Here is an 11,687-nt window from a genome sequence, read left to right as displayed (position 1 = left end):
TCTGAAGGAATTCAGTGTGCAAAAGCCTTTGCTATGCAGAGGAAAATCATGCTTTCAAAACAATTTTTATTATTTCATTCATGAACAGATGGATACTGCTCGTAACATTATTCTGAACAATACAGCCACATACATGATCCAAAATAAATAGAAGAGAGGAAAGAAAAAGTTTTCCAAAGACCCATTAATAACTGAAAATAATCGCATTGTCATTAACTTTAGGAGCAAGTGACACATTGATTAAAATCTTAACAAGTGAATCTGCCTTTTTTTTTTGTGAATGGTTGACTCCTCAGGCTCAATAACAGGCTGAAATCAGCTCTTGGCCTCACGGATTAAGCAGTGTAGGAAAGAGAGTAGGTGGGGAACACTCGTGATTCTGTCCTCTTCAACTTTAATCAAAATTACACTGACGTGCTGCAGCCCCCCTCCATGTCTTTCATAATAATAGACCGCTAAAAATTCAGAAGGCAGGCTCCACATCAATCACTCGCCAGATTTGAGTCCAATGCAATAAATATGTAAATGAGGAGAAGCCAATGTCTCGTAGCTTTGAGATCAGCGCAAGGAGGGAAAAAAGGAGAAAACTGTATTAATTGCCCATGGCCAGAGGAATCCTATTACTGTGGGCATTGATTATAAAATTCTATGTGTGAATGATTTTCATGCAGAAACTGGAGTACCAAGCCTCAAGCATAAAGTGAAGAAAGAGTCAAATTTGTGAATTGGGCTAGATTGAGAAAGGGGCTAAAAAGAACAGCAATGAGAAAAATACTAAATTTAAGTTCAAATCAAATAAGGACCAGAAGGATTCATCTCAAATTGCAGTAGATTATTAGTACATGGTAGCATTTATCTTATTGTTTTGGGTTTTTCTTTTCTTTTCTCGGTTTTCAGGTGTTTAAATTTTGATACACAGGATGTAAGATAGTTATATTTGTTCACGCTAAGTCTTCATGGGTGACTGTATTATGCTCCTTGAGAAGAGACTAAAAAAAACTTTTGGTAATTGGTCCAACAAATTATGTCTAAGAACATTGTCTAGTCTTGTGAAGAACAATAAAGATACTATAGCTGCAGGCATCTAACCAAGCTGCTGATACCCAGCTCAAGTGTCAGGGCATAATAGGAGTCAAACAGTCCATCCAGCTAATTAGCCATCAGCTCTTTTGTGCATAAAACATACCCGATATATAAAATACAGTTCAGATTTCCTGGACACCAGGTTCCATGATTGCTTGCTTGATTTGCTATTTTTTTCAGGACACTTATGAAAGCAGTTAAATTGGTAGGTAAGTGCACAAATCAATGCTTAGAGGTCAATTAAGTCTTATTCCCCCCCCCCCCACCCTCTCTCTCTCTCTCTCTCTCTCTCTCTCATTGTCAGCGAGATTTAAATTGATTTGCTGGTTTCACGTTTGACTTGCAAATCTTTCTCTTCATCAAGGTATTTTGTTGAGATTATAGGGATTACGTTTCCAGCATAACATTATCTGCTACAGCAAACGGGAACGTGTAAATGTTGTAAATTGCAGTTAATTAGCAGAATTCAAAGATCAATATTAACAAAAAATATAATATTGTGTATTAGGGGCATTTTCAGACATGCTTTAAGTGGTAAACTTTCTACCAAATTACACTGAATGGCCAACTGATGTTAAGTTCACCATCATGATTAGAATTTCTTGCACACACAGTACGAGGGAGAGCAGAGCAGGCCAACAAGAACAGCAGTACTATCTCTCATACTAAGCTGAAATGACACGAGAGCACATTTAAATGACATAAATAAACTCTGGATTGCATCTCAGAGCCCTCACACTGCAGCATTATCTGCTGAGGATTACATTTCTATATCAAGTAGCTGTACATTTCTACAGACAGGTAACAAATTAAAGGTAAGGTGCTGGGCTAGAGCAGCTTCAGTGCACCTGGCAATGCTTCTGCAACTCTCAGAATCCTTACTACAACACTATTCTTCTCTCATTTGGTGTTTTTAGTGTTTGGTGAACAGTACACTGGGCCACAATCTTCTACAGGTGTTCAGTTGGGGATAGCATATGTTTCAGCCCCTACTGCCCTCTGGAACATTGTCAATTCAATCGCTGATTCTGAGGGAGAATTCCCTTTACAAACTCAAACAGCACCAGGAAAACAAACCCCCAGTAGCATAACACTGCCACCAGTTAATATTACTGGAGAGGTCAAGAGCTCAGGTTTGTGCTACCACCTGCCTCTTCATCAGTGTCCTAAACTTCTTCACCTAAAGAAAATGTTATGACTGGAACAATTTCAATCTTTTATAGGATTTTCACTGAATAATTCAAAATTTGAGTGTTATTAGAGGATATCACATGAACATTTTACTCTTTTGGGGTTTTTTTCTCCGTTGTTATGATGCAAATAAAGTTACTACATGGGGTTCTACACTTGATAAAGGGTTATGGGTGAATAGGAAATTAAGCATAAGTGAACATACCATTTAGCATTAACTTTACCAACTAGCAGCAGGCAACACTGATACTAACCTTGACAAGTTGCACGTATTTATAAGAAAATCTAGATGAATATTGAACATTAGGATGTTATCTAGCTCTTTTAGCAGCTTAAGTTAAGCTCATCATCATAAGCTGGTATATACATGTGTCTGGTTAAGCAAAAAACATGCCCAGTTATGTCAAAGTCCATAGTTTTTATCACATCGTTTTAATAGTGTTTAAAAGCACAAGTTGCCTGCTAGGAATTTTTGGGGGGAAATGACGCTGAATGTCACTCTTTTAACATTCAGCGTAACATTTCGCAAAGTTGTAACGCAAAAGGGAGACTGAACTTGTTTTTTTCAAACACATCAGTCTAATGCAAACCATATTAACAATTGTGCAACTCTCTTTTCCAGCTTCAGCTCCACATTTTCTCATATGTCTTTTTATAATATTTTGTGATCAGGTTGACATTTGTTAGCCACTGTCAAATCTAATCTTCAGCTTATAAACATGTTTTCCTGCAGTTTAAGCCTTGTGACATTGCTCGTCTCCTCTACCCCTCCCCCAATCAGCTCCACTGATCTGCTCCTTCAGTCTCCCGCTTCACTGCTTACTGATCCACTATGCAGCGTCCTGTCCCCTTTTATGATGCTCTCACCTTTCCCTGGCTTGAAAATAGTCACTCTGTCGTTAGCCTGTTAATGTTGCAACATGTCACTTAGCTGGCATTAGAGAAAGGCTCATTGTTTATTGCCGGCGAATCCAAATATGTGCTTGCAGCTCTTGAATTATCAAGAAAACACCTAGCAAAGTAACAAGTGCCAAAGATTTTATGAAGCTCCTTTGCATAACACAAGGAAAAACCAACATATATACAGTATGTAATGTGAGTTGATAACTTTCTACTTAAACATTGTGTCTTTGAAATGTCGCTTAGGCTCACTGAACATAACCGGGGGAAAGAAGATGTTCATATATTGACAATGCCAATTAGATAATGTTGCTATAAACACATTAGCACAACAGCTCTGATTTTGGTGAATCTATAGTAAAGTTTCAAAGAGACGTTTTGTATTTCCTCCTAGAATTTCACTTAGTCATAATTTTCCCGATTTAGCAGAACAGTAAATTATGGCAATGAGTAGCTCTTCATAATCAGTGTAACAGATTAAGCTAAGCAAATTTACAATGTCTGTTATAAATATACAAGTACTTTTGAGCTGAACTCTTTTAGCGGTTATGCATTGTTGCTGATGTTATTTAGAACTTATTTCTAATCTTGCAGCAGTTTTTAAGCAGTTGCTGACACTTTGGCTTCTTCATCAGACTCCATAAGAGTGTGTTTATTAAAGGACAACAAAAATATTTTAAATGCACATTTGTACACTAAAAGGATTCCCTCTGGTAATCTTTTTGGTCTATTTAAAAATCTCAAAAGATTACATACATGTTAACAAATCCCTGTTCAATAAACATTCACAAAATCAGGAAAGACTGAAAAAGGAATTCCCATCATTTCCCCCAAAAGTGATAAACAAATAACAATCATCAATAGGACTTTTATTATACAGCATTGTGATGCCTGTTTCACAAACCGGATAAGAAAGGTCAAGTATCTCATGGAAAAAAAGTCGTCTGTGGAAAAGTGAAATACTATCGTTATAAATAATTTGACATTTTAAAGACAAAAGCCGTTTAAGTCTTTAGAGGTGTTTTTTGTTTTTTTTACAACTGAAATGGCAGGGTTTGCGATGTCCTTTCATTTGGCAACAGTTTATTGTGTTTTCAGTTTTTTTTGAGGTATGCAAAATAGCATAGTGAAATAGTAGCATTAAATGGGTTGCCATTTAATTTCATTTATTTCATTCTGGCATTTCATTTAATGCCAGAATGAAAATGTTTAAAACAACTCAAAATCAACCCTCTGAACACTTGAGTGTCACATAAACAATTGACTCTTCCGTCCATTATTGCCCATTATTATACATACTGTCAGGTTGGACTCATATCATGTCACAGTCAAATCATTTTCTACTCATGTTCAGATTAAAATGGCAATACTTTGAAGGCAAACACATGCTAAACAGCAAATTATTCATAAGAAAGGTGTAGCGAAACAAAAAACAATGCAATGTTTCCGCAGTCCTGAGAAATGTTTTTGGTCAGATGTATCACGTTCATGATCTGTAACCAGCGGGTGGTTCATGTGTAATACATGAACATGAATATTACACACAAACTCATACTTGGAATTTGTAAGTTGGCTGAAACACTGAAAGGTGATAAAACAAATACAATCACACAGTTCACATTTGAATTTTAAGGTCAGTTTCATCATATACAGTGCTGTGCAAATTTTAAACATATCAAAATGTGAATGTTTTTAGAAATGACATTGAAATCTGACATTTTATCAATTAACTTTGCATAAAGTGCACTAAGCAGAAAAAAAGTTTCAAATTAATACTGAGTATGACCATTTTCCTTTAAAAAGCACAGATTCTTATGGGTGCACTTACCATTGCTTATCAGGGTACTCTTTTTTTTCTTTCTCCCAGCCATTTTGAATGTATGGTCACAATTCTTCTTTGCATTTAGGCTGGTCTCAGTTGTTTCCATCGCTTCTTGCTATCTTAGACTGATATAAATACAGCACAATGAGACGAGGGATCTCTGTGGGCCATAGCATCTTGCAGAACTCCTTGTAGTTCTTGTCACTGAAGTTCTTTATGACTCTGTGTGAATGTTTGGGGATATCCATTGCCTTGTCCATCCATACATCCATCTTCTTAACTGTCTATTCCAGCTAGCATGGGCCAAAAAACTGAATACAGAATGGGCTTATGGCCAGTTGATATTCTTGTATAATGGATAAAGAATATAAGCATTAAATGTGCTTAAAACCTTTGCACAGTACTGTACATGACGGAAAAGGTTTTGTAAACACTAAAATACGATTCAGCAGTATTAATGTATTTGTTTATTGCTTAGTCAGTGAGGCCCAGCACTGCGAACCTATTAACGAGCCAATTCACACAGATTATTCCAAACTATCTAATACGTGGCCCGTCAATAAATAACCAACATAAAAATAAAAAAAGCATAATGAAATACAATAAATAAATAAATAAATAAATATTCATAAATAATTATAAATAAATAGCTGATATATGAAATAAAGTTAAGGGTTTGCCTTCAAACTGCATTTGTAGTATTTCGGTCTTAGCCTGATTACCAAACAGTGCCTTCACTCATTTCTGAAGAGGGCTGTGACAGCTGGTTGGTGTATCCGTTGTCACTGAGAGAAACAGTGGTGAAGGGCGTGCTGGGGCCACACATTTCACTGGAGATGCTGTGAATTGAACTTGGTCCATTGGGCTCCGGACTTGGTGAGTCCACGGGATGATGAGATAATGTATCAGAGAAACACTGAACCTCTCCGGGACAGTGGTGCCCAGGATGATGGTGGTCTATGGCTCCTAGTGGAGTGCCAGCCGGGACTGTGGAGGGCACAAAGCCCAGGTCTGCTGGAGTCTGTGCTTGCGATAATGGTGGGCCTTGAAAGTACTCATAATTCCCTCCTGAGCCATAGTATTCACCAGGATATTCTGCACTCATATGAACATAAGGATTAGTGCATTGTGTCAGAATTTAAAGAAAGAATAGTAGTGGCTTTTTTATGTATCTTGAATTTTTACAATTTGGTCAAAAACAGCATTGATTATAAGATTGTATAAGGTTCATTTTATTGATTACAGCTAATGCATCAACCTGAAGAAGCATAGATACTTTGTACCATATTTGCTTATTTATCTGTTTGTTTATGATGTGACAGTCTTAAAACACTAAATCTTAATCATTATTTTATATAGCTCACCTCCATAATAAGAAAAGTGTCCAAGCTCTCCTGGTTCCACTCTCTCTCCCAGGCCTCTCATTCTCCTCGGGTTGCGGAAAAACACGTGTCTCCGAGCGCTTAGAGCGCTCAGCTGTTTCATACGTCTCTCTTTGGACCTCCGATTTTGGAACCAAACCTTTAAGACAGCAGTTCAAAAACAAAGAGCATGAATTATGAAGTGTGGCCAACAGCTTTTTGAAATAAGGGCGACAAATTGCAGTTGGATGATTTGGAAGACGATGATTAGAAATAAATCAACCCAAAATAATGACAAGGTCTTTGTAAATTGGGGTAAGGTTTTAGTTGATGAGAAAAGACACAAAAATTAACTTTTTAGGTCACTAAAAATATAATTTATAGCATTTTTAAATTAGCATTCAAGATGTATCCGTGCGACACGATTTTTTTTATTATTATTAGGGGGCCTTTTAAAATGCCCATGGGCATCATGAGTTCTCTGTGATGTTAGGGACGCACTGGGCGCACAGATTAAGGAAAACCCCAAATGAGAGGCGGGGGGAAAAATGAAAATCAGCAGAGCATATATTGTACGTGGGTGCTTGCAAGCGCCACCAGCCACATTGCTTTGTTGAGTTGCCTACATCAAAGGCTTTATTCTCTGTAACACTAGTGCCTTGGTGATTGTGTTACTGTCACTTTGTGTGAGTCTGTGTATGAATAAAAAAACAGTAAACTTATAGTTATCTGGGTTTTTTTTTTCTTTTTCTATATTTGTTGCTTTTACCTGGATGACTCTCATGTTGAGACCCGTCTCCCTTGACAGCTGCTCTCTGATGTGCCTGGTGGGCTTCGGTGTGGCCGCAAAAGCCGCTTTCAGGGTCTCCAGCTGCTTGGCTTTTATAGTGGTCCGAGGCCCGCGTCGCTTTCCGACGGCGCTCTGCTCGTCGTTCTCGTTGCTGCACGTGTCTTTATCCGATAAATGCCCGTTTTCTGACTCCTTCCCGTCGTCCTGCGGGTCCTGAGAGTCCGGAGACAGACTTGGATCGCTGCACGTCGTTACTGTAATCAGAATAAGACAATCAGAAAATGCCACTACTCTAGGCTAAATATTTATGAAAGGTGCACCTCAGGAATCTTTTTAAAAAAATAAATAAAATAGCCTACACTAAATAATAATAATAATAATAATAATAATAATAATAATAATAATAATAAATCACCTGAAAGGAGGATTGTGTCTTTCCCAGAGTTGTTTTCATAGTCCTCTTTGCAAACGAACTTGAATTCGTCCAGGATATACAGTTCCTCTCCGGTGGACAGCTGTTTGTTACACATCACACAGGTGAAACAGTTCAGGTGAAACACTTTGCTCTTGGCTCTGCGGACTAGATCACTGGGTAAAATCCCCTGCGCGCATCCAGCGCACTTGGTTCCAAATTTCCTGTTCAAGAGGGAGAACCAAAGTCAGGGAAAAGTTTCGGCACAGACGTGATATGTTGGTCTTAATCTAGGAGAACACCTTTACACCTGCTATGACTTTAGGCCCAGTTTTGACAAGTTTGTGTTGTTTTTACAAAACAACCCCCCATTCAAACTACCGGAAACTTAGTGTGTTGTAGTCAGTGAAATTACCACAGTCAGTTTTTCACAACTGTAAGATTTGAGCAGAAAGTAAAAATGCAGTTGTCTAACTAAACAGGCTAAACACAAATATTAGGTACAATTGTAAGATATTTTCCATCATAATAATCACACGAGCAGTTAGGGTTAGCTTCACTTTCAAAGAAGACAGAAAACTGAGAATTAAACGAAAAGAGAGAAGAGAAAGATAAGACGAGGAAATAAAATAACAGCAGACAGGCGTGTCCATTGTATAAAAACAGATGGTTAGTTGCAACCACTGGAATGCATTTTTAACCTGTTTTTAACTGACTAAAAAAACCCAAACCTTTTCTATAAATACTAAACCACAAACACTGTCAATTCTTACCTAAAGAAATCATTCTTGCAATACAGTTTCCCTTCTCGAGAAAAACACTTCTCTGTCAAACTACATTTGCAGTCGCAGCACTGGACGCATTTGATGTGCCACGGTCTGTCCAAAACTTTGAGCAAGAACCTATCGAGAATAGGTTTTTCACAGCTGGCACACTGAAGCATTGTCTAGACTTATTCCCGCTCCAGTGTGCGAGTGCGAAATCAACTCTTCCTCTTCTCTTCCGTCCCGCTCACCTAGATATGGATTCGCTTTAGTGCATATAATCCAAAAGATCCAGCTCATCCGAATTATTCGCATCGATTAGGTCGCCATCAGTGAGAGTAAAAGTAGTTGTTTTTGTTTGATTTTTTTGTTCCACAGGGCAACAATCCAAATTCAGTCTTTTGCTCCAAATGAAAGATCAGCAGTTGAAGACAAACTGGTATTTAAAAAAAATATGTATATATAATAATCACTGACTGGAGATCATAGCGGGCCGTGAAGATGATCCGAGGTGTGCGATTTCAGGACATAAAAAAAAAAGAAAGCTATTCATAAATATTAAAATCATTCACTGCGAAAAATCCGCAGTTGGCTAAAGTGGAGAAGAAGAACGAACAACAATAAAATGCTGTCTGTGCGCTTAGTGTGGTCATATGTGTCCCATTTTGCCTCTGACGAGCTCTCTCTGAGAGAGACGCTGTAATGAGCTCACCTAGCGGAGCTCAGCCTATTGCCTATTAACAAACCTGTGACGTCAGCTTCAGGGGTGGAGGATGAGGGGATTTCATTTCAGTCCGCCACAAATAACTATTTAAGTTACAGAGGTGAAGCATCATGGTTACAAAATAAAATAAAAGGAAATAGAAATGTGGCGGTAAAAACTACAGGAAACCTCAATATGTTTTAAAGCCTTTTTATTTCTTGGAAAATTGTTAAAAATAAATTTTCTAAAAGCAGATTTTAGTGACGGATGTCTAATGTTAACACCGCAAACTAAAAAGAAAAGCTCAAACTAATATTTAAAAGAAATTATAGTTACGAATAAATAATATAAAATAATAAGGAAAGTGGTTCACTTTACAATAACAGTCTTTTTTATGACTGATATACATTTCCTCTGTAGAATAGAGTGCTGAGAGGCCGTGATAATGTCACGTGAATAAATGATTTCCTTTGGAAAAGGCCGGAGAATAAGTCTGACTGAAGCAGTGGCAGGTGACAAATGATCAGCAGGTCTATCCCAGCAGAAGGCTGTGGGGAGAGGACGTGCTCAACACAGTCTTTTCACACAGACCGACGCTGTGGCCCTGCATTATTCTTCATTGCATTGAAATGACTGGGAACACTAATGGTTATAATCTGTGGCGATAGGCTGCCTCTTATAGATGCTATCTCACCATGTTGGTACACTGGGGACGAAGATAGCGCATTTTCTCATACAAGCTTCGGGTTCTGCTGGGCCCTGATATCCGATGTCCCGATATGTAGGTTGAGCTATATATATATATATATATATATATATATATATATATATATATATATATATATATATATATATATATTGTTTGAAGATTAAAAAAAACAACTTCTTCTTTTTAAAAAAAAACATTTCGTTTTTAAAGCCACACTTCGGATTTTCTCTTGACTTTTTTCTTCTTTTTGAGCAAGGTCACATCACGCCTGACGTTTTACAACTCGTAATTTTATCAGTCATTTTTATCAGAGTCCACTGTATTGATTTACAACGTTACCGTCTCCACAAGTCATTACTTTAAAATTCTGCTTTTAGAACAACTAATGTGGATCTCAGTTATTGACAACCAGTCAATCAAGCAGAATTGTGATGGGGAGTAGGGGGTTATTATTGATTCAGTGAACAAACTATGTACACATTTACTTAGTGTACGGAATTAAAATCAAGGGATTAAAGGGCCTATCTAATGCTAGAATTGTGTGCATAAAGCAGATTTGTAGCATATCGTGAATCGTTATCACTATTTTCAGGCTGTGGTCTTATTGATAAACTGTAAATGCTGATTAATTAAGAGGATGTGTTTTAAATTATGAATTTATCAGCTGATTCACTCATCAGGCCTTACACTTTACACAAAACCATATACGAAGATGGCCTCAAAACATTGCAAGTAAGACGTAGTCACAGTGCAGAAAGGACAGTCTCTCAGTGGCACTGTAAGTATGTGATTTATTATTATTACTTTTATTATTATTTTAAAAGCAAAAATAAGCACCCACTCAACAATAAATTAGTTTTCACAAGTTTTGAACTGTTAAACTAAATAAAGATTTCTCATAAGTTTATTCTGTTAGTAAGTTTGCTCCCAGAAGCTTTGGTGTAATAGTGGCTGACAACAAAAAGACCAGAGGGAAGCTGGAAGCTGGATACATGTTTCCTTAGTGAGTTTGGTTTCTCCAGGGAAGGTGTTGATTAGAGGCCTGGCCCATCATTTGGCCCCAGCACCACTTATACACACAAGAGGTCTCTGTGCAGTGTTGGAATCTGCCAGGGTGTGCACTGTTTGTTTTGGAATGAAAAAAGCAAGTCATTAGTGGTTGTTAATTGCAGCTAATTGGCCCTAACGAGATGAACAAGGCCACCCACTGGGACCACTCATACAAATAATTTGTAGAAAACAAAATTAATTACTAGATGCTAATTAAAGTCAATTAAAACTGACTAGGCAGTGGCAGAATGGGAAGTGACAGACATAAAGAAAATACTATGCAGCACACAATAAGGCATGACAAGCATATCTGCAGATTAGAGATTCCTAATGTGAAGCGGGATAACTTTACCATTTTGGTACCTATGCTGAATGGTGCTTAATGGTCTGCTTTGTTCAGTCAGAACAGCTCATAAGTGACATCATGATAACTGCCTGGCCTTAGCACTAGAACAGGGATTATATGTAGAGTTCAGTTAAGAAGAGATGGACTCTAGCCAACCGTCCATCTGTCAATGAATTCAATAAATCACAGCAAGAAGGTCCTGAGTTCCACTCCACCACCTTTCCAGGACCTATCTGTGTGGAGCGGGCATGTTCTCTTCGTGTCTGTGTGAGTTCTATGGGGGATATCGTCTCCTCCCACAGTCCAAAGACATGCAGTCAGTGGGATTAGGTTATTTGGTGGTTCTAAATTGCCCGTAGGTGTGAATGTGAGTGCGATTGTGCATCTGTCTATGTTAGCCATGCGTCAGGCTGGCGATCTGGACAGGCTATACCCTGCCACTTGCCCTATGGTAGCTGGGATAGGCTTCAGCCCCACCCCTGTGACCCTGACAAGGATAAGCAGAAGAGAATATGGATGGACAGGCTTAGTTTAAAAGAACAATTCCAAAGTTGTG

General features: G+C 38.0%; 1 protein-coding gene across 1 annotated transcript; it reads right to left on the bottom strand.

The window, feature by feature from the left end:
- Positions 1 to 3,767: 3,767 nt before the first annotated feature.
- Positions 3,768 to 8,979, bottom strand: LOC146699839 (LIM/homeobox protein Lhx1-like). Its single transcript, XM_085469753.1, has 5 exons — positions 8,333 to 8,979; positions 7,563 to 7,783; positions 7,127 to 7,401; positions 6,361 to 6,517; positions 3,768 to 6,091 (listed from the first exon to the last, which is right to left on the bottom strand). The coding sequence occupies exons 1-5, from the start codon at positions 8,500 to 8,502 to the stop codon at positions 5,715 to 5,717; spliced, it is 1,200 nt and encodes a 399-aa protein (XP_085325879.1). The 5' UTR covers positions 8,503 to 8,979; the 3' UTR covers positions 3,768 to 5,714.
- Positions 8,980 to 11,687: the final 2,708 nt, after the last annotated feature.

This window comes from Copadichromis virginalis, linkage group LG10, assembly GCF_057382275.1.
Source record: "Copadichromis virginalis isolate Kocher_CV1m ecotype Utaka linkage group LG10, C_Virginalis_male_GT1.1, whole genome shotgun sequence".
Classification (NCBI taxonomy): Eukaryota; Metazoa; Chordata; class Actinopteri; order Cichliformes; family Cichlidae; genus Copadichromis; species Copadichromis virginalis.
This window is presented reverse-complemented; position numbering and strand designations above follow the sequence as displayed.

What these genes read in the sequence shown, in the direction of transcription:
- LOC146699839 (XM_085469753.1), bottom strand. Translation starts at nt 8,502, where the DNA reads ATGCTTCAGTGTGCCAGCTGTGAAAAACCTATTCTCGATAGGTTCTTG. An exon ending in AGACACAATCCTCCTTTCAG is followed by an intron (nt 7,402 to 7,562) that starts GTGATTTATTAT and finishes TTCTGATTACAG; the next exon opens with TAACGACGTGCAGCGATCCA. An exon ending in ACACTTTTCTTATTATGGAG is followed by an intron (nt 6,092 to 6,360) that starts GTGAGCTATATA and finishes ATATGAGTGCAG; the next exon opens with AATATCCTGGTGAATACTAT.